The following is a 27,162-nucleotide window of genomic DNA, read 5'->3' on the forward strand; positions in this document are numbered from 1 at the left end:
TAACACCATATTATAGTCGTACCTACCAAATACATGTTCCCTAATATCCGAGCAGCGTTTTATTTATTTTTAAAACATTAGTGGTAATTATTTTCCTAAATGTGTTTCGTCTTTTTGACGTTCCGTAGTTGAAGTCAGACCTCTAATCGCTTTCCGTAGTTGAAGTCAACAATTTGATAACATTGTTGACCATCTAGCTTCTGTCAAAGTCTCTTCTAACTTCTCGTTGTAATACGTGGAAATCTTCAACTATCTCTACTTGCAGTTAAGATCTCTTTAGTTAACATGCAGTTTATGGTGTGAAATGATTAAGGCTTGCAATAAGTTTAACAAGAGACAACAACTAAACTAAAGTAAGTAAAATGCTGCTGGCTAGCTAGCTACCAGATAAGTTAACCAGCTAGCTGCACTTCTACATGTAGGTTTGTATTGTTCTAGCTAGATAACACCATCATACCAGAAGTGTGCTGTGCATAATGAAACATATCTGTACACTGTAGGAATTGCTAGGCCGGTGCACCTGCTATAACGTTAGATATTTGCACTGATGAACGTTACCAGTTTGCTTTCATAATTCAGTCTTTCTTAACACAGTTGGCAAGAAATGAAAGTGAAATAATTCAAGCTAGCATTGTGTTTCTACTGTAAAGAGGTGACTTGGCTTTGCCGAGTGTTTTCTACTTCGTTGTGAAAACGGACATCATGCTCAGAAAGTTGGACGCTTTATGAAAAGGTGTTTTGGAAGGTGACCGTAATGATTCATGATGAACCAGGGAGAGAAGACCACAATTAAGTGTCTTGGGTGTGAATGATTGAATTTGTGTCCTTTAACCTGTCTGATCGTGTTCTGTGTGTTGGTTACCTAACCCTGTCCGTCGGTCTCTCTCTCCCCCCAAGCATGAAACTGCGTGTGAGGATAAACAAGCAGACCAGCAGGGTGACGCTGGAGGGAGAGGAGCCCACTCTGACAGAGCTCAACGTTCAAATCAGAGAGATCCTTCTGCCTTCACATGGACTCAGGTTAGTCCCTCGGGTTAGTTAGTCCCCCGGGTTAGTTAGTCCCTCGGGTTAGTTAGTCCCTCGGGTTAGTTAGTCCCTCGGGTTAGTCCCTCGGGTTAGTTAGTCCCCCGGGTTAGTTAGTCCCTCGGGTTAGTTAGTCCCTCGGGTTAGTTAGTCCCTCGGGTTAGTTAGTCCCTCGGGTTAGTTAGTCCCTCGGGTTAGTTAGTCCCTCGGGTTAGTTAGACCCTCAGGTTAGTCCCTCAGACCCTCAGGTTAGTCCCTCAGACCCTCAGGTTAGTCCCTCAGACCCTCAGGTTAGTCCCTCAGACCCTCAGGTTAGTCCCTCAGACCCTCAGGTTAGTCCCTCAGACCCTCAGGTTAGACCCTCAGATTAGTTAGACCCTCAGATTAGACCCTCAGGTTAGACCCTCAGATTAGTCCCTCAGACCCTCAGGTTAGACCCTCAGACCCTCAGGTTAGTCCCTCAGACCCTCAGGTTAGTCCCTCAGACCCTCAGGTTAGTCCCTCAGACCCTCAGGTTAGACCCTCAGACCCTCAGGTTAGTCCCTCAGACCCTCAGGTTAGTCCCTCAGACCCTCAGGTTAGACCCTCAGACCCTCAGGTTAGACCCTCAGACCCTCAGGTTAGACCCTCAGACCCTCAGGTTAGTCCCTCAGACCCTCAGGTTAGTCCCTCAGACCCTCAGATTAGTTAGACCCTCAGGTTAGACCCTCAGGTTAGACCCTCAGACCCTCAGGTTAGTCCCTCAGACCCTCAGGTTAGTCCCTCAGACCCTCAGGTTAGTCCCTCAGACCCTCAGGTTAGTCCCTCAGACCCTCAGGTTAGTCCCTCAGACCCTCAGGTTAGTTAGACCCGCAGACTCTCAGATTAGTTAGACCCTCAGGTTAGTTTCTCAGGTTAGTTAGACCCTCAGGTTAGTTAGACCCTTAGGTTAGTTAGTCCCTCAGGTTAGATAGACCCTCAGGTTAGATAGACCCTCAGGTTAGATAGACCCTCAGGTTAGTTAGACCCTCGGGTTAGTTAGACCCTCGGGTTAGTTAGACCCTCAGGTTAGTTAGGCCCTCAGGTTGGTTAGACCCTCAGGTTGGTTAGACCCTCAGGTTGGTTAGACCCTCAGGTTGGTTAGACCCTCAGGTTGGTTAGACCCTCAGGTTAGTTAGGCCCTCAGGTTAGTTAGACCCTCAGGTTAGTTAGACCCTCAGGTTAGTCCCTCAGACCCTTAGGTTAGTTAGACCCTCAGGTTAGTTTCTCAGGTTAGTTAGACCCTCAGGTTAGTTAGACCCTCAGGTTAGTTAGACCCTCAGGTTAGTTTCTCAGGTTAGTTAGACGCTCAGGTTAGTCCCTCAGGTTAGTTAGACCCTCAGGTTAGTTAGACCCTCAGGTTAGTTTCTCAGGTTAGATAGACCCTCAGGTTAGTTAGTCCCTCAGGTTAGTTAGACTCTCAGGTTAGTTAGACTCTCGGGTTAGTTAGACCCTCCGGTTAGTTAGACCCTCGGGTTAGTTAGACCCTCCGGTTAGTTAGTCCCTCAGGTTAGTTAGTCCCTCCGGTTAGTTAGACCCTCGGGTTAGTTAGACCCTCCGGTTAGTTAGTCCCTCAGGTTAGTTAGTCCCTCAGGTTAGTTAGTCCCTCGGGTTATTTAGACCCTCCGGTTAGTTAGACCCTCCGGTTAGTTAGACCCTCCGGTTAGTTAGACCCTCAGGTTAGTTAATCCCTCAGGTTGGTTAGACCCTCAGGTTGGTTAGACCCTCAGGTTGGTTAGACCCTCAGGTTAGTTAGACCCTCAGGTTAGTTAGACCCTCAGGTTAGACCCTCAGGTTAGTTAGTCCCTCGGGTTAGTTAGTCCCTCAGGTTAGACCCTCGGGTTAGTTAGTCCCTCGGGTTAGTTAGTCCCTCGGGTTAGTTAGTCCCTCGGGTTAGTTAGTCCCTCGGGTTAGTTAGACCCTCAGGTTAGTTAGACCCTCAGGTTAGTTAGACCCTCAGGTTGGTTAGACCCTCAGGTTAGTTAGACCCTCAGGTTAGTTAGACCCTCAGGTTGGTTAGACCCTCATGTTGGTTAGACCCTCAGGTTAGACCCTTAGACCCTCAGGTTAGACCCTCAGGTTAGACCCTCAGGTTAGACCCTCAGGTTAGACCCTTAGACCCTCAGGTTAGACCCTCAGGTTAGACCCTCAGGTTAGACCCTCAGGTTAGACCCTTAGACCCTCAGGTTAGACCCTCAGGTTAGACCCTCAGGTTAGACCCTCAGGTTAGACCCTTAGACCCTCAGGTTAGTTAGACCCTCAGGTTAGACCCAGAAATGTTCTCCTTCTGTTGCTAAAGGGCAATTCCACGGTAGACTCAGATTTTCACTTTAAAATGTCTGCCGAACAAAAAAACATTGATTTCAAAGTTTACCAAACCATACAACTCTATGCACAAGGAGTTTACCAAACCATACAACTCTATGCACAAGGAGTTTACCAAACCATACAACTCTATGCACAAGGAGTTTACCAAACCATACAACTCTATGCACAAGGAGTTTACCAAACCATACAACTCTATGCACAAGGAGTTTACCAAACCATACAACTCTATGCACAAGGAGTTTACCAAACCATACAACTCTATGCACAAGGAGTTTACCAAACCATACAACTCTATGCACAAGGAGTTTACCAAACCATACAACTCTATGCACAAGGAGTTTACCAAACCATACAACTCTATGCACAAGGAGTTTACCAAACCATACAACTCTATGCACAAGGGGTTTACCAAACCATACAACTCTATGCACAAGGAGTTTACCAAACCATACAACTCTATGCACAAGGAGTTTACCAAACCATACAACTCTATGCACAAGGAGTTTACCAAACCATACAACTCTATGCACAAGGAGTTTACCAAACCATACAACTCTATGCACAAGGAGTTTACCAAACCATACAACTCTATGCACAAGGAGTTTACCAAACCATACAACTCTATGCACAAGGAGTTTACCAAACCATACAACTCTATGCACAAGGAGTTTACCAAACCATACAACTCTATGCACAAGGAGTTTACCAAACCATGCAACTCTATGCACAAGGAGTTTACCAAACCATACAACTCTATGCACAAGGAGTTTACCAAACCATACAACTCTATGCACAAGGAGTTTACCAAACCATACAACTCTATGCACAAGGAGTTTACCAAACCATGCAACTCTATGCACAAGGAGTTTACCAAACCATACAACTCTATGCACAAGGAGTTTACCAAACCATACAACTCTATGCACAAGGAGTTTACCAAACCATACAACTCTATGCACAAGGAGTTTACCAAACCATACAACTCTATGCACAAGGAGTTTACCAAACCATACAACTCTATGCACAAGGAGTTTACCAAACCATACAACTCTATGCACAAGGAGTTTACCAAACCATACAACTCTATGCACAAGGAGTTTACCAAACCATACAACTCTATGCACAAGGAGTTTACCAAACCATACAACTCTATGCACAAGGAGTTTACCAAACCATACAACTCTATGCACAAGGAGTTTACCAAACCATACAACTCTATGCACAAGGAGTTTACCAAACCATACAACTCTATGCACAAGGAGTTTACCAAACCATACAACTCTATGCACAAGGAGTTTACCAAACCATACAACTCTATGCACAAGGAGTTTACCAAACCATACAACTCTATGCACAAGGAGTTTACCAAACCAAGGACCACTTTTAAACATGGCCACTGAACATTTCACCAAAACACATTTAGAGGAAGAACTGGGCAGAGACTAAGTTTGCTAACAGAATAAAACTGAGGGAGATTTGACCGTAATTCTGTCACCAAACTGTGCATCTGAAGTTTGTCAGTAAATGTGATCTTTTTAAATGTATTGTGTAAATTGTTCAAAGCAGTCATTGTTCATAGTTGTATGGGTTTATTAAACTTTGAAATCAATGGTTTATGTTTGGACTTGACCAGATCCTAAGTCTCCTCTGTCCCCCACAGCCCAGACACAGAGTTCACCTTGTCCCTATCTCTCCTCTGTCCCCCACAGCCCAGACACAGAGTTCACCTTGTCCCTATCTCTCCTCTGTCCCCCACAGCCCAGACACAGAGTTCACCTTGTCCCTATCTCTCCTCTGTCCCCCACAGCCTAGACACAGAGTTCACCTTGTCCCTATCTCTCCTCTGTCCCCCACAGCCCAGACACAGAGTTCACCTTGTCCCTGAACAGCGCAGATGTTCTATCTGACTCTGGTCAGACTTTGTCCTCCTGTGGCATCGTCACTGGGGACCTGGTCTGTGTCATCCTGCCTCCATCTGTGGCGGTGCCCTCCGACGCCTCTACCCCCTGCGCTGGCCCTGCTCCCTCAGCCCGCCAGGCTGTGCCCTCAGGCTCCCCTGCTTCCTCCGCTGCCTTTGCCGCCTCAGCCCGCCAGGCATCCAGCAGCAGCAGTAGTAGTAGTAGTAGTACTGGGCTGTACCAAGCTGTACACCCACCAGCCCAACGCTCCAGTGAGGTGAGCCTTCAACTCCTAACACCAGTAGTATATTATATTACAGTAGTGTATATATAGGAGTAGTATATTACAATACAATTATTCAGACCCCTTGACTTCTTCCACATTTTGTTAAGTTACAGCCTTATTCTAAAATTGATTCAATAATTTTTTTCCTCTTCAATCTACACACAATACCCCGTAATGACATCACAATACCCCGTAATGACATCACAATACCCCGTAATGACATCACAATACCCCGTAATGACATCACAATACCCCATAATGACATCACAATACCGCGTAATGACATCACAATACCCCATAATGACATCACAATACCCCATAATGACATCCCAATACCCCATAATGACAACGTGAAAACAGGCTTTTCGAATTTTTTGCAAATGTATAAAAAAACAAAAAACAGATACCTTATTTACATAAGTATTCAGACCCTTTGCTATGAGATTTGGGAATTGAGCTCAGGTTTATCCTGTTTCCATTGATCATCCTTGAGATGTATCTATAATTTGATTTTAGATCCACCTGTCATAAGTTAAATTGATTGGACATGACTTGGAAAGGCATACACCTGTCTATGTAAGGTCCCACAGTTGACAGTGGATGTGAGAGCAAAAACCAAGCCATGAGGTCGAAGGAATTGTCCGTAGAGCTCCGAGACAGGTATGTGTCGAGGCACAGATCTGGGGAAGGGTACCAAAAAATGTCTGCAGCATTGAAGGTTCCCAAGAACACGGTGGCCTCCATTTTTTAAAAGGAAGCACCAAGACTCTTCCTAGAGCTGTCCGCCTGGCCAAACTGAGCAATCGGGGGAGAAGGGCCTTGGTCAAGGAGGTGACTAAGAACCTGATGGTCACTGACAGAGCTCCAGAGTTCCTCTGGCAATTGGAGAACCTTCCAGAAGGACAACCATCTCAATCAAACATTTATGGTAGAGTGGCCAGATGGAAGCCACTCCTCAGTAAAATGCACATGACAGCCCGCTTGGAGTTTGCCAAAAGGCACCTAAAGACTCTCAGACCATGAGAAACAAGATTCTCTGGTCTGATGAAATCAAGATTGAACTCTTGGCCTGAATGCCAAGCGTCACGTCTGGAGGAAACCTGGCAGCATCCCTATGGTGAAGCATGGTGGTGGCAGCATCATGCTGTGGGGATGTTTTTCAGCAGCATGGACTGGGAGACTAGTCAGGATCAAGGGAAAGATGAACAGAGCGAAGTACAGAGAGATCCTTGATGAAAACCTGCTCCAGAGCGCTCAAGACATCAGACTTGTGCGAAGGTTCACCTTCCAACAGGACAACGACCCTAAGCACACAGCCAGGACAACGCAGGAGTGGCTTCGGGACAAATCTCTGAATGTGCTTGAGTGGCCCAGCCAGAGCCTGGACTTGAACCTGATCGAATATCTCTGGAGACTTGAAAATAGCTGTGCAGCAACACTCCCCATCCAACCTGGCAGAGCTACAGGAATGCCAAGATTGTAGCGTCATACCCAAGAAGACTCAAGGCTGTAATCGCTGCCAAAGGTGCTTCAACAAAGTACTGAATTACGGGTCTGAATACTTATGTACATGTGATATTTTTTTATATATTTTTTTAGTCTTAACCTGTTTTTGTTTTGTCATTATGGGGTATTGTGTGTAGATTGAGGGGGTATAAATGATTTAATCCATTTTAGAATAAGGCGGTAACATATCAAAATGTGGAAAAAGTCAAGGGGTCTGAATTATTTGTGTGTGTGTGTATAAAATGTGTAAATCATATGATTTTGCCGTAATTCAATAGCACTGTGAGTTTTGTTCAACTCTAATAGGACACTGCTGTTGACGTTCATCTCAGTACCAGATGGTCACCATGGTGATTTGTGTTGTTGATCCAGGCCAGCACCACCAGCAAGGGGGCGGAGACTCAACAGGAAGTGGTCAGAGAGGAGGAGCAGGAAGGAGAGGCAGGTCGGTGGGTGTGGGAGCCCATGCTGTGTGGGGAGGCAGAAGGAGGGAAGGTCCCCCATTCCCTGGAGGTTCTGTATCACCAGGCTCAGAGCAGCAGTACCTGTGATGCCCTGATGGTGGCAGTACACCTCCTGATGGTAGAGACGGGCTTCCTGTGTCAGGTAAGGCTCTACAGGAGACTGGGGGGAGAATCTCAATTGAATACTCCTCGCATCCTCTCTGCTTCGTCTTCAAAACCCCATTGGAGGAGAAAGTCAGGTGGGAGGGACCTCTGGCTTTCTCATCCAATGGGTTTGGAGGAGAAGGTCAGGTGGGAGGGACCTCTGGCTTTCTCATCCAATGGGTTTGGAGGAGAAGGTCAGGTGGGAGGGACCTCTGGCTTTCTCATCCAATGGGTTTGAGAAGGAGGCGAGGAGAGAGGACGCTAGGATCCCAAATGTTACCCTGTTCCCTAAATAGTGCACTACTGTTGACCAGGGCCATATTCCCTAAATTTTGTGTGTGTGTGTGTGTGTGTGTGTGTGTGTGTGTGTGTGTGTGTGTGTGTGTGTGTGTGTGTGTGTGTGTGTGTGTGTGTGTGTGTGTGTGTGTGTGTGTGTGTGTGTGTGTGTGTGTGTGTGTGTGTGTGTGTGTGTGTGTGTGTGTGTAGGGCTCTGAGGGGCGTCCTGGTGAGATGCCAGCTGGGTGGAGGGCCCCAGGAGGGCTGTACAGACTGCAGTATGCTCATCCTCTCTGTGACGACAGCCTGGCCATGGTCCTAGCTGTTCCCATGGGACCCGTTCTCGTTATCAACGGTCAGTCTCACTGTTTCTCAAAGCTGGGGCTGGGGCCCAAATGGTGTCCTCTTCCCTATATGGTTTATTACTTCTGACCAAGGACCATAGGGCTCTATAGGGGGCCCTCTGGAAGGACCGTAGGGCTCTATAGGGGGGCCTCTGGATGGACCATAGGGCTCTATAGGGGGCCCTCTGGAAGGACCATAGGGCTCTATAGGGGGCCACCTGGAAGGACCATAGGGCTCTATAGGGGGCCCTCTGGAAGGACCGTAGGGCTCTATAGGGGGCCCTCTGGAAGGACCGTAGGGCTCTATAGGGGGCCCTCTGGAAGGACCGTAGGGCTCTATAGGGGGCCCTCTGGAAGGACCGTAGGGATCTATAGGGGGCCCTCTTGAAGGACCGTAGGGATCTATAGGGGGCCCGGCCCTCTGGAAGGCAGTCTCAGTGTAGCTATATGTTTGACCCAGCTCTGCTTATCATTATTGATCTCATTGGTCCCCCCCCTGATTGATCGGTATATTGCTCCCCTCTGCAGCCACCCTGAAGACGAACCAGCAGGTGGAGACAGTGAGGAAACTGTCACTGAAACCCTCCACCTATGTGACCGACCAGTGGACAGGTGAGTGTGTCTGTTCTGTCTGTTGATCCACAGGTGACAGCGTCTGTTCTGTCTGTTGATCCACAGGTGACAGCGTCTGTTCTGTCTGTTGATCCACAGGTGACAGCGTCTGTTCTGTCTGTTGATCCACAGGTGACAGCGTCTGTTCTGTCTGTTGATCCACAGGTGACAGCGTCTGTTCTGTCTGTTGATCCACAGGTGACAGCGTCTGTTCTGTCTGTTGATCCACAGGTGTCTGTTCTGTCTGTTGATCCACAGGTGACAGCGTCTGTTCTGTCTGTTGATCCACAGGTGACAGCGTCTGTTCTGTCTGTTGATCCACAGGTGACAGCGTCTGTTCTGTCTGTCGATCCACAGGTGACAGCGTCTGTTCTGTCTGTCGATCCACAGGTGACAGTGTCTGTTCTGTCTGTTGATCCACAGGTGACAGCGTCTGTTCTGTCTGTTGATCCACAGGTGACAGCGTCTGTTCTGTCTGTTGATCCACAGGTGACAGCGCAGCGGCCGTCTACACAGAGCTGAGGAAGTTGTCCCGGGTCTTCAAAGACCAGCTGGTGTATCCTCTGATAGCTTCAGCCAGAGAAGGTACTGGGATGTAGATATGTAGTACTGTTATTAAATATATAGTACTGGGATGTAGATATATAGTACTGTTATTAAATATATAGTACTGTTATTAAATAAATAGTACTGGGATGTAGATATATAGTACTGTTATTAAATACATAGTACTGGGATGTAGATATATAGTACTGTTATTAAATAAATAGTACTGGGATGTAGATATGTAGTACTATTATTAAATAAATAGTACTGGGATGTAGATATATAGTACTGTTATTAAATACATAGTACTGGGATGTAGATATATATAGTACTGTTATTAAATAAATAGTACTGGGATGTAGATATATAGTACTGTTATTAAATACATAGTACTGGGATGTAGATATATAGTACTGTTATTAATAAATAAATAGTACTGGGATGTAGATATATAGTACTGTTATTAAATACATAGTACTGGGATGTAGATCTATAGTACTGTTATTAAATATATAGTACTGGGATGTAGATATGTAATACTGGGATGTAGATATATAGTACTGTTATTAAATACATAGTACTGGGATGTAGATATATAGTACTGTTATTAAATACATAGTACTGGGATGTAGATATGTAGTACTGTTATTAAATACATAGTACTGGGATGTAGATATGTAGTACTGTTATTAAATATATAGTACTGGGATGTAGATATGTAGTACTGTTATTAAATATATAGTACTGGGATGTAGATATATAGTACTGTTATTAAATACATAGTACTGGGATGTAGATATATAGTACTGTTATTAAATAAATAGTACGGGGATGTAGATATATAGTACTGTTATTAAATACATAGTACTGGGATGTAGATATATAGTACTGTTATTAATAAATAAATAGTACTGGGATGTAGATGTATAGTACTGTTATTAAATACATAGTACTGGGATGTAGATCTATAGTACTGTTATTAAATACATAGTACTGGGATGTAGATATGTAGTACTGTTATTAAATATATAGTACTGGGATGTAGATATGTAGTACTGTTATTAAATATATAGTACTGGGATGTAGATATGTAGTACTGTTATTAAATATATAGTACTGGGATTTAGATATGTAGTACTGTTATTAAATAAATAGTACTGGGATGTAGATATATAGTACTGTTATTAAATACATAGTACTGGGATGTAGATATATAGTACTGTTATTAAATACATAGTACTGGGATGTAGATATATAGTACTTTTATTAAATACATAGTACTGGGATGTAGATATATAGTACTGTTATTAAATACATAGTACTGGGATGTAGATATATAGTACTGTTATTAAATACATAGTACTGGGATGTAGATATATAGTACTGTTATTAATAAATAAATAGTACTGGGATGTAGATGTATAGTACTGTTATTAAATACATAGTACTGGGATGTAGATCTATAGTACTGTTATTAAATATATAGTACTGGGATGTAGATATGTAATACTGGGATGTAGATATATAGTACTGTTATTAAATACATAGTACTGGGATGTAGATATATATAGTACTGTTATTAAATACATAGTACTGGGATGTAGATATGTAGTACTGTTATTAAATACATAGTACTGGGATGTAGATCTATAGTACTGTTATTAAATATATAGTACTGGGATGTAGATATGTAATACTGGGATGTAGATATATAGTACTGTTATTAAATACATAGTACTGGGATGTAGATATATATAGTACTGTTATTAAATACATAGTACTGGGATGTAGATATGTAGTACTGTTATTAAATACATAGTACTGGGATGTAGATACGTAGTACTGTTATTAAATATATAGTACTGGGATGTAGATATGTAGTACTGTTATTAAATATATAGTACTGGGATGTAGATATGTAGTACTGTTATTAAATACATAGTACTGGGATGTAGATATATAGTACTGTTATTAAATATATAGTACTGGGATGTAGATATGTAGTACTGTTATTAATAAATAAATAGTACTGGGATGTAGATATGTAGTACTGTTATTAAATACATAGTACTGGGATGTAGATATGTAGTACTGTTATTAAATACATAGTACTGGGATGTAGATATGTAGTACTGTTATTAAATATATAGTACTGGGATGTAGATATATATAGTACTGTTATTAAATACATAGTACTGGGATGTAGATATGTAGTACTGTTATTAAATACATAGTACTGGGATGTAGATATGTAGTACTGTTATTAAATATATAGTACTGGGATGTAGATATGTAGTACTGTTATTAAATATATAGTACTGGGATGTAGATATGTAGTACTGTTATTAAATACATAGTACTGGGATGTAGATATATAGTACTGTTATTAAATATATAGTACTGGGATGTAGATATGTAGTACTGTTATTAATAAATATATAGTACTGGGATGTAGATATATAGTACTGTTATTAAATAAATAGTACTGGGATGTAGATATATAGTACTGTTATTAAGAAGGAAATATCTGGAAATATGACATTGGTCTCTCAGATCTCACTGCAATCATTTAAAATTATTGAATAGCAAATGTTAACGACCAATGTGTTAAATCCATTACTCCCTGTCTCCCCCTGGTGTCTGGTGGTGGTATAACAGCCAGCAGTGTTGTAACTATCTATCTCTCTGTATTGTGACTCCCTGTCTCCCCCTGGTGTCTGGTGGGGGTATAACTATATATATCTCTGTATTGTGACTCCCTGTCTCCCCCTGGTGTCTGGTGGTGGTATAACAGCCATGGCCCTGCCAGCAGTATTGTAACTATCTATCTCTCTGTATTGTGACTCCCTGTCTCCCCTGTTGTCTGGTGGTGGTATAACAGCCATGGCCCTGCCAGCAGTGTTGTAACTATCTGTCTCTCTGTATTGTGACTCCCTGTCTCCTCCATGTTGTCTGGTGGGGGTATAACTATCTATCTCTCTGTATTGTGACTCCCTGTCTCCCCCTGTTGTCTGGTGGTGGTATAACAGCCATGGCCCTGCCAGCAGTGTTGTAACTATCTATCTCTCTGTATTGTGACTCCCTGCCTCCCCCTGGTGTCTGGTGGTGGTATAACAGCCATGGCCCTGCCAGCAGTGTTGTAACTATCTATCTCTCTGTATTGTGACTCCCTGCCTCCCCCTGTTGTCTGGTGGTGGTATAACAGCCATGGCCCTGCCAGCAGTGTTGTAACTATCTATCTCTCTGTATTGTGACTCTCTGTCTCCCCCTGGTGTCTGGTGGGGGTATAACAGCCATGGCCCTGCCAGCAGTGTTTGGCCTGCCAGTCCTTCCTCCAGAGCTGTTACTGAGGGTGCTGAGACTGCTGGATGTCTCCTCTCTCCTGGCCCTCTCCTCAGTCAACAGACACCTCCACCAGACCACCGCAGACCCGGCCCTGTGGAGACACCTCTACCGCAGAGACTTCAGGGGTAGGACTAACCCACACACACACACGGATATATTTATAAACACACATAAAAGACTGGAGGCCTCTGGCCTGTCTCTGGCCTGTCTCTGGCCTATCTGGAGGTCTCTGGCCTGTCTACTTTAAAGGTTACTGTTCCTCTCCTCAGGGTGCAGACAGACAGTCTGATTCTACATGTCAGAACTAGGACTGTCCTCCTGAGACGTGTCTGTATTAAAGACATGTTAGATTCTACATGTCAGAACTAGGACTGTCCTCCTGAGACGTGTCTGTATTAAAGACATGTTAGATTCTACATGTCAGAACTAGGACTGTCCTCCTGAGACGTGTCTGTATTAAAGACATGTTAGTTATTGAGTGAATATTGTGTGATTTGTTATTTGGCTGTTGCAGACTGCCAAGACCACAGCAGAGTCAGAGACGCTCGGTGGAGAGAGGTGAGTCACGTCCCAGTATTCTATATATTGACTCTGCACTTTGTCCAGCCCCGGTTTAAAGGGTTTGTCTCAGCTGTATTTATGCTGTTGCTCATCATCACTGGTATCAGCCCACAGTAAGTCTCTATTCATTAGTGACTGTTTTTAGATATCAATAAAACTACAATCTGACGTCACTGAAACCCCAGCTACAATCTGACGTTAATAAAACCCCAGCTACAATCTGACGTTAATAAAACCCCAGCTACAATCTGACGTTAATAAAACCCCAGCTACAATCTGACGTTAATAAAATCCCAGCTACAATCTGACGTTAATAAAACCCCAGCTACAATCTGACGTCAGTAAAACCCCAGCTACAATCTGACGTCAATAAAACCCCAGCTACAATCTGACGTCAGTAAAACCCCAGCTACAATCTGACGTTAATAAAACCCCAGCTACAATCTGACGTTAATAAAACCCCAGCTACAATCTGACGTTAATAAAACCCCAGCTACAATCTGACGTTAATAAAATCCCAGCTACAATCTGACGTTAATAAAACCCCAGCTACAATCTGACGTTAATAAAACCCCAGCTACAATCTGACGTTAATAAAACCCCAGCTACAATCTGACGTCGGTGAAACCCCGGCTACAATCTGACGTCGGTGAAACCCCGGCTACAATCTGACGTGACTGAAACCCCAGCTACAATCTGACGTGACTGAAACCCCGGCTACAATCTGACGTGACTGAAACCCCGGCTACAATCTGACGTTAATAAAACCCCAGCTACAATCTGACGTTAATAAAACCCCGGCTACAATCTGACGTTAATAAAACCCCGGCTACAATCTGGCGTTAATAAAACCCCACCTACAATCTGACGTTAATAAAACCCCAGCTACAATCTGACGTTAATAAAACCCCAGCTACAATCTGACGTTAATAAAACCCCAGCTACAATCTGACGTTAATAAAACCCCAGCTACAATCTGACGTTAATAAAACCCCAGCTACAATCTGACGTTAATAAAACCCCAGCTACAATCTGACGTTAATAAAACCCCAGCTACAATCTGACGTTAATAAAACCCCAGCTACAATCTGACGTTAATAAAACCCCAGCTACAATCTGACGTTAATAAAACCCCAGATACAATCTGACGTTAATAAAACCCCAGCTACAATCTGACGTTAATAAAACCCCAGCTACAATCTGACGTTAATAAAACCCCAGCTACAATCTGACGTTAATAAAACCCCAGCTACAATCTGACGTTAATAAAACCCCAGCTACAATCTGACGTTAATAAAACCCCAGTTACAATCTGACGTTAATAAAACCCCAGCTACAATCTGACGTTAATAAAACCCCAGCTACAATCTGACGTTAATAAAACCCCAGCTACAATCTGACGTTAATAAAACCCCAGCTACAATCTGACGTTAATAAAACCCCAGTTACAATCTGACGTTAATAAAACCCCAGCTACAATCTGACAAGTTATGAAATGACATGCTGCTGTAATCACTGGTGCTTCTCAAGTTGCCCCCTACTCACTATGGGCTCTGGTCAAATGTAGTGCACTATATAGGGAATAGGGCTCTGGTCTATAGTAGTGCACTATATAGGGAATAGAGCTCTGGTCAACAGTAGTGCACTATATAGGGAATAGAGCTCTGGTCTATAGTAGTGCACTATATAGGGAATAGGGCTCTGGTCTATAGTAGTGTACTATATAGGGAATAGGGCTCTGGTCTAAAGTAGTGTACTATATAGGGAATAGGGCTCTGGTCTAAAGTAGTGCACTATATAGGGAATAGGGCTCTGGTCTAAAGTAGTGCACTATATAGGGAATAGGGCTCTGGTCTAAAGTAGTGCACTATATAGGGAATAGGGCTCTGGTCTAAAGTAGTGCACTATATAGGGAATAGGGTTCCATTTGAGACTCAAGCCACTGTCTAACTCTCTGGTACCGTTTAGGACTCAGCCACTGTCTAACTCTCTGGTACCGTTTAGGACTCAGCCACAGTCTAACTCTGGTACCGTTTAGGACTCAGCCACTGTCTAACTCTCTGGTACCGTTTAGGACTCAGCCACTGTCTAACTCTCTGGTACCGTTTAGGACTCAGCCACTGTCTAACTCTGGTACCGTTTAGGACTCAGCCACTGTCTAACTCTCTGGTACCATTTAGGACCCAGCCACTGTCTAACTCTCTGGTACCGTTTAGGACTCAGCCACTGTCTAACTCTCTGGTACCATTTAGGACTCAGCCACTGTCTAACTCTCTGGTACCATTTAGGACTCAGCCACTGTCTAACTCTCTGGTACCGTTTAGGACTCAGCCACTGTCTAACTCTCTGGTACCGTTTAGGACTCAGCCACTGTCTAACTCTCTGGTATCGTTTAGGACTCAGCCACTGTCTAACTCTCTGGTACCATTTAGGACTCAGCCACTGTCTAACTCTCAGGTACCATTTAGGACTCAGCCACTGTCTAACTCTCTGGTATCGTTTTAATTTCAGCTCTACAAGAAGAAGTACAAGTGGAGGAGAGAGGCAGCCAGTTACCCCCGCCACACGCCCCGTTACCACCCTGCCCCCCCACCCCTCTACCCCCTCCACCCCCTCCCCAACAACCCCTTCCCCTTCTACCCGCCTGGCATCATCGGTGGGGAATACGACCAGAGACCCGGCATCCCCGGTGGCATTCTGCCCCGCCCCCGCTACGACCCGATTGGTCCGCTGCCAGGTCACGATCCCACAGCAGGAGGGCTGATTGGACGAAGGGGGCTGAGACCTACTGGGAACCGGCCGGCTGACATCAGAAGAGGGTTCATATGAACCTCCCTGACCAGTGACCTCTAGTGGTGGTGTAGCAGTATGACCACCTCACAGAGAAGCTTAAATAAAACAGAGATGTTGAAGACTGATTGATTTAGCCTACCTTAAATAAGGCACCTGAGTGCTATAAGTCACAGATAACTGGTGTTGTTCGGTCTATAAACACTAACCCTCATCCAGTCTGCTTATTATCCCCTAACCATCATCCAGTTGTTTTATATAAACCCTATCTCTGACCCAGAATCAGCTTTTAATAGCTCATGTTCTCCTGTGTGTGTTTATTAGTAAGTGATGAGGTCAGATCATACCGATCTTCATTTGATCTCTCTGTTGTTGCAGAGAATGTTGCTGCACAGCAGGAAATGCAAACTTCTCAAAGTTTTCCCGTGAGAAACTGGTCAAATTTTAAAGATAGCAGATTTGTAGGGGTGCCTCGGGGGCATTGAGGTGGCCGGTTTCTATCTTCCACCATTCACTATGAAGACGTTTTGTAGAGCACTTGTTTCCCCGCAGACTAAAAGCTTTAAATAAAATGTGGTCATATTTGAGCCCTCAGTCTCTCTCTGAAAAACCAGACAGTTCAGGGACGATTCATCTACACTGAACAAAAATATAAACACAACATGTAAAGTGTTGGTCCCATGTTTCATGAGATGAAATAAAATATCCCAGAAATGTTCCATATCCACAAAAAAACGTATTTCTCAAAATGTTTGTGTACAACTTTGTTTCCATCCCTGTTAGGGAGCGTTTCTCCTTTGCCAAGATAATCCATCCACCTGACAGGTGTGGCATATCAGGAAGCTGATTAAACAGCATGATCATTACACAGGTGCACCTTGTGCTGGGGACAATAAAAGGCCACTCTAAAATGTGAAGTTTTGTCAAACAACACAATGTCACAGATGTCTCAAGTTTTGAGGGAGAATGGAATTGGCAAGCTGACTGCAGGAATGTCCACCAGAGCTGTTGAATGTTAATTTCTCTACCATAAGCCACCTCCGAAGTCGTTTTTTTTTTAATTTGGAAGTACGTCCAACCGGCCTCACAACCACAAACCACGTGCATGGCGTTGTGTGGATGAGCGGTTTGCTGATGTCAACGTTGTAAAGAGTGCCCCCTGGTGGCGATGGGGTTATGGGCAGGCATAAGCTACGGACAACGAACACAATTGCATTTTATCGATGGTAATTTGAATGCACAGGGATGCTGTGATGAGGTCCCTTGTCGTGCCATTCCTCCGCTGCGATTCACCTCATGTTTCAGCATGATAATGCACGGCCCCAAGTCGCAAGGATCTGTACACAATTACTGGAAGCTGAAAATGTCTCAGTTCTTCTATGACCTGCATACTCACCAGACATGTCACCCCATTGAGCATGTTTGGGATGCTCTGGATCGACGTGTACAACATCATGTTCCAGTTCCCGCCAATATCCAGCAACTTCTCACAGCCATTGAAGAGGAGTGGGACAACATTCCACAGGCCACAAATCAACATCCTGATCCACTCTATGTGAAGGAGACGTGTCGCGCTGCATGAGACAAATAGCGGTCACACCCAGTGGCGGCCTGTCATTCAGGGCAGGTGAGGCAGAGACCCACATTTTTTAGCAAAAATAAATAAATACAATTTGGGGTGGGGGGGGCTTGCCTGTTTTGCATGTTATTTTGGCATTAATACGTGTCACATATCAGTTTGCAAACAATGTAAAAATAATATATATCATTGAGTTGATAAAGCCTCAAACAAACATGGTCTCTTTCTTGTTTTCTTGAGTAAAGCAGCTCCAATATGCAGGTGTTTCAGACTAGCTCAGTGCTTTCTGTGGTGGGCGGGGCAAGCCAGCGGAAAATACAGAGCGTTGCGCCGTGATTGGCTCGGTGTTCTGTCACTCACGGGGACTTTACGTCACTGCCAAGTGTAGGAGGAGACCTTAAATTCTACCCCTTCGGATGTTCCATTAGAAGTGCCCATCCAAGAAGGCTCAAGGTCATTGGCCACAGATAAAATGACGTCAAATCATGTTAAATATACAGTAGCTTTGATTGGACTGATCATGTCAACATCATACTTTCACAATCTTAGCTAGCAGTCATCATCATGAATCAAGTCGACAATCAACTGGCAAATCCTTTTTAATCCTTGTCATATGAAGTGAAATTATAGATAAAACGTATCGGTGTTCATCGACATTTGGATATAAACACATTACAACAAGTTGGAAATGGCAAATTCAACGAGTGGTTTGGAAGGAATCAGTGACAGTGGCTGTGTCGTCCCAAATCTGGCATTAAGGGGCTCTTTTACAAGTTTAAAATGATAAACATTCCACATTGGCCATGCTGTCGACTCGGAATTGTAAATCCGGCCTCCAGTTGTTTTGAAAGCACCATAAATCCAGAGAATGCCAGACTTTGATGACAAAATTTTGACCACGAAGGACCGCTGCGCCACCTTCCTGTTCAAGCGCAACAAGGTGAGTCCAGAAATGTCTTGTATGCTGCTGCATAAAATACATAATATGCCAGGGAGATGTGTATACTGTAGCTAAGAAAGTAATACTACGTGTATGTTGTGTAGTAAGCTGTTAGTAGCCCATGTGCCTCACCCTAATAATATGGTCTATTTACACCTCTTAATTACGCCTACTGTTCTACTGTGGCCTATAACCTGTTTTAGAGAAATGTCATCATCGAATATTGTAAGAGCTTTCATTGTCTGCTTTATATGCCCCCTTTATTTATCCTACGGTTCTGACTTGGTGTACAGGGAGAACACTGTAAGAATGGCCCATGTTCTGAATTCCGTGGATGTACATTTCAAAAAGTGCTAAACAAATAGTTATATTGACTAACGTTACGTCCGTCGTCGCTCGCTCATTAATGTCTTAATCGAAATGACAGATTGCCTCTTATCCGCTCATTGTTCCCTTGTGTTTGTTCATCTCAGTTGTCAGTAGAAACCACATTTGTTTCAGCAAGTCAGCCATATCAGCTATGTTTTTTTTAAAGGCAGTAAATGAGGCAGAAGATACTGTTTCGCTGCCAGACGAGGCTCTGCTGATAGCCAGGTGTAGCAGTGGTAAGATGTTGGTACTGCTTTATGTCGGCACCGTTTGTCATCCCCGGTGGGAAAGTAGTGCACTAGTTTTTACCAGAGTTCTGGTTGAAAGTAGTGCACTATAAAGGGAATAGGTTGCCATTTGGAAGGTGTATAAATAGGTATAGTGGTTCTCCTGTGAGAGGAGAGAGAGTCTGTATCCTGGTTTATTGAGCAGTCTGTATCCTGGTTTATTGAGCAGTCTGTATCCTGGTTTATGGAGCAGTCTGTATCCTGGTTTATGGAGCAGTCTGTATCCTGGTTTATTGAGCAGTCTATATCCTGGTTTATTGAGCAGTCTGTATCCTGGTTTATTGAGCAGTCTGTATCCTGGTTTATTGAGCAGTCTGTATCCTGGTTTATTGAGCAGTCTGTATCCTGGTTTATTGAGCAGTCTGTATCCTGGTTTGTTGAGCAGTCTGTATCCTGGTTTATTGAGCAGTCTGTATCCTGGTTTATTGAGCAGTCTGTATCCTGGTTTATTGAGCAGTCTGTATCCTGGTTTGTTGAGCAGTCTGTATCCTGGTTTGTTGAGCAGTCTGTATCCTGGTTTATTGAGCAGTCTGTATCCTGGTTGATTGAGCAGTCTGTATCCTGGTTTGTTGAGCAGTCTGTATCCTGGTTTGTTGAGCAGTCTGTATCCTGGTTGATTGAGCAGTCTGTATCCTGGTTTATTGAGCAGTCTGTATCCTGGTTTGTTGAGCAGTCTGTATCCTGGTTTGTTGAGCAGTCTGTATCCTGGTTTATTGAGAAGTCTATATCCTGGTTTATTGAGCAGTCTGTATCCTGGTTTGTTGAGCAGAAATGACATCATCTTTTTTCCTTTGCAACAATGACATCAGAGGGGGCTCACATGATTGGCTGTTCGATGCCAGCGGCTCGGGGACACTTTTACAGCCACTGCGAGTCACAGGCCAATGACAAGCTGGAAACGGCAGAGAGCCTACAGTACATGAGATGAGCTGGGAGCGATGGTCGCTCCGTCTCTCACATAGAGATAGATAGAGGACACATTTTTATATCGGTGCCATTATAGCGTCTGTGACAACATGGGCAGCCCCATTGAGGCTACAACCCATAGGAATCCTCAACCAGTTGACTACTTTCAACTGTCAAGAAGCATGGTGAAAGCCTTCAATGTCGCTGCCCATGCCTAAAATCGCCTTTTGGCCACTAGAGGCCTCTAGCATTCTCTATGGTCTCACATTAATATTTGAGTCAATATACAACATGATTTTTATCGGCCGTTCTTCATCATATCGTGCGATAAGCGCTGAACCAGGCTGTTTATGGAAGATTGGCATGAACTATTGACATGATTAGGCTGTGTGTGATGATGCCTTGGCATGTAGGCCTACGTTCTGACATTAGAAAACGGACAGGCTGTGCTTGTAGCCTGATGTACTGGTTGTGCTTGTAGCCTACTGTACTGGCTGTGCTTGTAGCCTACTGTACTGGCTGTGCTTGTAGCCTGATGTACTGGCTGTGCTTGTAGCCTGATGTACTGGTTGTGCTTGTAGCCTGATGTACTGGCTGTGCTTGTAGCCTACTGTACTGGCTATGCTTGTAGCCTGATGTACTGGCTGTGCTTGTAGCCTGATGTACTGGCTGTGCTTGTAGCCTGATGTACTGGCTGTGCTGTAATTGACAGTTGTTGATTGCCTGAAGAAAAAAAACAATAAACACGTTTATAAATAACTTCATCTAGAACTTGGAGGAACCCTGAAAACGGAAAAAACGTCTCGTACCAATTCCGTCATCTTCGGAGACCAACGGGAGCTCGCACCGAATATCCGCTGCCCCCCCCCCTCCCCTTTCCTGTCAGCTCGAGACCAACGGCAACATCATAGGCCTGTCCCGCTGATCCACACGCGAGAAACGTATTTAAGAGACATACATGCAGATGGATAAGAGACATACATTTGTTACAACGTGTCTGGTATTTGACTGTTTGCTAGAATGGAAATGTTCACCCAAAATATCAATTTATGAGAAATCGACGAAAATGGGTCACTTTTCCTTTAAATGTTCTCTGTTGTTCTGCATAATATACAGGAAGTGTGAGCGCATTCCTCCCCAGCTGATCTAGAGAGCCAGACGGAAGTGTCCTACTCAAGGGGCTTTAACATTCAGCGGTGACCAGACAAGAGGACAGTGCGATTGGTAAATATTGTCTGGAATTAATCTAAGTGGATTATCAGTGGATGGTTTTAGTGGAGACACGGCGCGGTATCCCCACCGACTCCTGTCTTTCTCCCTGTCGGTCGGGTGGATCTGCCGTGGTAGGACTGTCATGAGCCCGGGCTGGGAATGGCATCCGTTCCCAGTGTTTGTAAGAAGGTCGGACCGGTGGAGGAGGAGAACGGAGAACCGGACCATTCTCTGCAAGAGATGTTGAAGGCGATCGCCGACGAACGTAACCGTCTTACTATCAGACAAGAAATTAGTGGACTTGGTGAGTAGAGGTTTACAATTTATACTGTTGAATTGATTCGGTTGGTGAGTGGCCTATCGCGACTTGTAATATCGCCAACAGTAGCTTGTTTAGTTACACGATTCCAGTTCATCAGTTATGTGACTTTGTGACTATAATTTGTAATGGACTATCTGTGCAGTCTAACTCTCGAAAACCCCTTGTTATTATCTGTAGGGGTTTTCAGCAGTTAAACCTAGCTTTCCCCCGCGGTTGGTTGCTTGTGAACTAGCCTACAAATTCCGACTGATTTAACGTTTAGAAACGTTAAATCATCGCTTGCGAAACGGTTGCTTGTATATCAGCGAGAGAGAATCTTTCTATTCAAAAAGACACACTTACTGGAGCAGTTTCGCACAGATCCATACGCGGTGTGCCTCCGGTTGAGGAACGACACTTCCTCCCCAGTGACGCTTACCCACAGGTGTTAGGAACACGCAACATGTAAAGTGTTGGTCTCTATGTTTTATGAGCTGAAATAAAAGATCACATAAATGTTCCATACTCACAAAAAGTTTATCTCAAATGTTGTGCACAACTTTGTTTACGTCCCTTTTTTAGTGAGTATTTCTCCTTTTCCAAGATAATCCATCCACCTGACAGATGTGGCATTACAAGAAACTGATTAAACAGCATGATCATTACACAGGTGCACCTTGTGCTGGGGGACTCTAAAGGCCACTCTAAAATGTGCAGATTTGTCACACAGCACAATGCCACAGATGTCAACATTTGAGGGAGTGTGCAATTGGCATGCTGACTGCAGGAATGTCCACCAGAGCTGTTGCCAAATATTTTAATGTTAATTAATACTCTACCATAAGCCGCTTCCAAAGTGCATTATTATTTTAAAGCAGTGCATTGAGTTACAGGCATGCTATGCTTTAATTGTAAAGGGATGGAAACCCAAAATGATCTATATCAGAATGTTTTAATAGCATTTTCTCCATAAACAACACAAATGTTTTCTATCATAGCTACAGCTGATCAATGTTTCAGCAGGCCTGCTCCCTCTGATCAGTGTTTCAGCAGGCCTGCTCCCTCTGATCAGTGTTTCAGCAGGCCTGCTCCCTCTGATCAGTGTTTCAGCAGGCCTGCTCCCTCTGATCAATGTTTCAGGAGGCCTGCTCCCTCTGATCAATGTTTCAGCAGGCCTGCTCCCGCTGATCAATGTTTCAGCAGGCCAGCTCCCTCTGATCAATGTTTCAGCAGGCCTGCTCCCTCTGATCAGTGTTTCAGCAGGCCTGCTCCCTCTGATCAATGTTTCAGCAGGCCTGCTCCCTCTGATCAATGTTTCAGTAGGCCTGCTCCCTCTGATCAGTGTTTCAGCAGGCCTGCTCCCTCTGATCAGTGTTTCAGGAGGCCTGCTCCCTCTGATCAATGTTTCAGCAGGCCTGCTCCCGCTGATCAATGTTTCAGCAGGCCTGCTCCCTCTGATCAGGTTTCTGAAACAAATGACGATGCTTCATGGCTTTAGACAAGGCTGTCTGTGTGTATCATAGTGCACCTACCAGGGGACTGATGAGGAATGAGGGAGCCTCTGGCCCTTAACATTTACATTTAAGTCATTTAGCAGACGCTCTTATCCAGAGCGACTTACAAATTGGAAAGTTTCATACATATTCATCCTGGTCCCCCCGTGGGGAATGAACCCACAACCCTGGCGTTGCAAGCGCCATGCTCTACCAACTGAGCCACACGGGACCTTAACAGTCGGCTATAGTGTTGTACAACTTGTGATATCCATGTGAGTGTTATTGCATCCCCAGGCCACCAGACTTGTCCCTGACCAGGAGAACGGGGGGGGGGGATTCTATCTGTTGATATCTGGGTGTTCAACTTTGGCATCAGGAAGTTAATTTTTGGACCTTTTTGAAAACCACATGATAGAAACATTGATGTTTCAGGCCATACGACAGCAACCGTAGGGGAACTCGGATCATGAATTAGCATCAACATCAGTAACTGTTGTTTTTCAATGTTTCTGTACCGTCGCCGCCTCCTGAGAGAGACCATTCTCATTGTAATGTCACCCACAGCTGCACATCTGCCTCAAGGCAGATTATCATATGAAGGGCATGAGAGATGAGCTCCAGCGAGGTTATTCATGAATAAAAACGAACCCGAATCATTAATTTAAAAGCAGCCAGAAAGCATCTGGTGTGGAAACAAAACGGGTGTATTCATTAGTGCACATCGGGGAAAAACAAGAAACGTTGCACAATTTCAGGTGTGTCCCTTTTACGTTTCAGCACCTCTGTTTCCGTTTGCCTCCCAGTGATTACACCCCACGCTCGTCAGCAGGCCTCTAGTTGGCGACGAGGCACGAGGGGGGGTGTGGGATATGGCCAATATACCACGGCTAACAGGATATCCTGTGTTCTTTGGCACATCCATGTTGTGCTGTTTACCTTCTTGTAAAATGAGCCTTTTGTAACTAGGCAGGTCTATTCTACTGTCAGTACTATGAATACAGTATTTTATTTATTTAACCTTTTTTATTTTACTAGGCAAGTCAGTTAAGAGCAAATTCTTATTTACAATGACGACCTATCGGGGAACAGTGGGTTAACTGCCTTGTTCAGGGGCAGAACGACAGATTTTTACCCTGTCACCTCGGGGATTCGATCCAGCATCCTTTGTTACTGGCCCAACGCTCTAACCACTAGGCTACCTGCCTCCTCTAACCACTAGGCTACCTGCCTCCTCTAACCACTAGGCTACCTGCCTCTCCTCTAACCACTAGGCTACCTGCCTCTCCTCTAACCACTAGGCTACCTGCCTCTCCTCTAACCACTAGGCTACCTGCCTCTCCTCTAACCACTAGGCTACCTGCCTCTCCTCTAACCACTAGGCTACCTTCCTCTCCTCTAACCACTAGGCTACCTGCCTCTCCTCTAACCACTAGGCTACCTGCCTCTCCTCTAACCACTAGGCTACCTGCCTCTCCTCTAACCACTAGGCTACCTGCCTCTCCTCTAACCACTAGGCTACCTGCCTCTCCTCTAACCACTAGGCTACCTGCCTCTCCTCTAACCACTAGGCTACCTGCCTCTCCTCTAACCACTAGGCTACCTGCCTCTCCTCTAACCACTAGGCTACATGCCTCTCCTCTAACCACTAGGCTACCTGCCTCTCCTCTAACCACTAGGCTACCTGCCTCTCCTCTAACCACTAGGCTACCTGCCTCTCCTCTAACCCACTAGGCTACCTGCCTCTCCTCTAACCACTAGGCTACCTGCCTCTCCTCTAACCACTAGGCTACCTGCCTCTCCTCTAACCACTAGGCTACCTGCCTCTCCTCTAACCACTAGGCTACCTGCCTCCTCTAACCCACTAGGCTACCTGCCTCCTCTAACCCACTAGGCTACCTGCCTCCTCTAACCCACTAGGCTACCTGCCTCCTCTAACCCACTAGGCTACCTGCCTCCTCTAACCCACTAGGCTACCTGCCTCCTCTAACCACTAGGCTACCTGCCTCCTCTAACCACTAGGCTACCTGCCTCCTCTAACCACTAGGCTACCTGCCTCCTCTAACCACTAGGCTACCTGCCTCCTCTAACCACTAGGCTACCTGCCTCCTCTAACCACTAGGCTACCTGCCTCCTCTAACCCCTAGGCTACCTGCCTCCTCTAACCCCTAGGCTACCTGCTTCCTCTAACCCCTAGGCTACCTGCTTCCTCTAACCACTAGGCTACCTGCCTCCTCTAACCACTAGGCTACCTGCCTCCTCTAACCACTAGGCTACCTGCCTCCTCTAACCCCTAGGCTACCTGCCTCCTCTAACCACTAGGCTACCTGCCTCCTCTAACCACTAGGCTACCTGCCTCCTCTAACCACTAGGCTACCTGCCTCTCCTCTAACCACTAGGCTACCTGCCTCTCCTCTAACCACTAGGCTACCTGCCTCCTCTAACCACTAGGCTACCTGCCTCCTCTAACCACTAGGCTACCTGCCTCCTCTAACCACTAGGCTACCTGCCTCCTCTAACCCCTAGGCTACCTGCTTCCTCTAACCCCTAGGCTACCTGCCTGCTCTAACCACTAGGCTACCTGCCTCCTCTAACCACTAGGCTACCTGCCTCCTCTAACCCCTAGGCTACCTGCCTCCTCTAACCACTAGGCTACCTGCCTCCTCTAACCACTAGGCTACCTGCCTCCTCTAACCACTAGGCTACCTGCCTCCTCTAACCACTAGGCTACCTGCCTCTCCTCTAACCACTAGGCTACCTGCCTCCTCTAACCCCTAGGCTACCTGCCTCCTCTAACCACTAGGCTACCTGCCTCCTCTAACCACTAGGCTACCTGCCTCCTCTAACCCCTAGGCTACCTGCTTCCTCTAACCCCTAGGCTACCTGCCTCCTCTAACCACTAGGCTACCTGCCTCCTCTAACCACTAGGCTACCTGCCTCCTCTAACCCCTAGGCTACCTGCCTCCTCTAACCCCTAGGCTACCTGCCTCCTCTAACCACTAGGCTACCTGCCTCCTCTAACCACTAGGCTACCTGCCTCCTCTAACCCCTAGGCTACCTGCCTCCTCTAACCCCTAGGCTACCTGCCTCCTCTAACCCCTAGGCTACCTGCTTCCTCTAACCCCTAGGCTACCTGCCTCCTCTAACCACTAGGCTACCTGCCTCCTCTAACCCCTAGGCTACCTGCCTCCTCTAACCCCTAGGCTACCTGCCTCCTCTAACCACTAGGCTACCTGCCTCCTCTAACCCCTAGGCTACCTGCCTCCTCTAACCCCTAGGCTACCTGCCTCCTCTAACCCCTAGGCTACCTGCCTCCTCTAACCCCTAGGCTACCTGCCTCCTCTAACCACTAGGCTACCTGCCTCCTCTAACCACTAGGCTACCTGCCTCCTCTAACCCCTAGGCTACCTGCTTCCTCTAACCCCTAGGCTACCTGCCTCCTCTAACCACTAGGCTACCTGCCTCCTCTAACCACTAGGCTACCTGCCTCCTCTAACCACTAGGCTACCTGCCTCCTCTAACCCCTAGGCTACCTGCCTCCTCTAACCCCTAGGCTACCTGCCTCCTCTAACCCCTAGGCTACCTGCCTCCTCTAACCCCTAGGCTACCTGCCTCCTCTAACCCCTAGGCTACCTGCCTCTCCTCTAACCCCTAGGCTACCTGCCTCCTCTAACCACTAGGCTACCTGCCTCCTCTAACCACTAGGCTACCTGCCTCCTCTAACCACTAGGCTACCTGCCTCCTCTAACCACTAGGCTACCTGCCTCCTCTAACCCACTAGGCTACCTGCCTCCTCTAACCACTAGGCTACCTGCCTCCTCTAACCACTAGGCTACCTGCCTCCTCTAACCACTAGGCTACCTGCCTCCTCTAACCCCTAGGCTACCTGCCTCCTCTAACCCCTAGGCTACCTGCCTCCTCTAACCCCTAGGCT

General features: G+C 45.5%; 2 protein-coding genes across 2 annotated transcripts in view; both read left to right on the plus strand.

The window, feature by feature from the left end:
- Positions 1 to 627: 627 nt before the first annotated feature.
- On the plus strand, positions 628 to 16,860 carry LOC129843521 (F-box only protein 7-like). The gene is made up of 10 exons (XM_055912279.1): positions 628 to 733; positions 898 to 1,020; positions 5,226 to 5,544; positions 7,432 to 7,665; positions 8,154 to 8,298; positions 8,816 to 8,899; positions 9,389 to 9,484; positions 12,739 to 12,915; positions 13,305 to 13,348; positions 15,863 to 16,860. The coding sequence occupies exons 1-10, from the start codon at positions 726 to 728 to the stop codon at positions 16,178 to 16,180; spliced, it is 1,548 nt and encodes a 515-aa protein (XP_055768254.1). The 5' UTR covers positions 628 to 725; the 3' UTR covers positions 16,181 to 16,860.
- Positions 16,861 to 21,575: 4,715 nt separating this feature from the next.
- LOC129843519 (uncharacterized protein KIAA0930 homolog) overlaps positions 21,576 to 27,162 on the plus strand; it is a 57,631-nt gene continuing 52,044 nt past the window's right edge. The window contains exon 1 of the mRNA XM_055912278.1: positions 21,576 to 21,738. Coding sequence (XP_055768253.1) covers positions 21,594 to 21,738 — 145 coding nt within the window. The 5' untranslated portion in view covers positions 21,576 to 21,593. The remainder of the gene's footprint in view (positions 21,739 to 27,162) is intronic.

Source organism: Salvelinus fontinalis, unplaced genomic scaffold (genome assembly GCF_029448725.1).
Source record: "Salvelinus fontinalis isolate EN_2023a unplaced genomic scaffold, ASM2944872v1 scaffold_0154, whole genome shotgun sequence".
Classification (NCBI taxonomy): Eukaryota; Metazoa; Chordata; class Actinopteri; order Salmoniformes; family Salmonidae; genus Salvelinus; species Salvelinus fontinalis.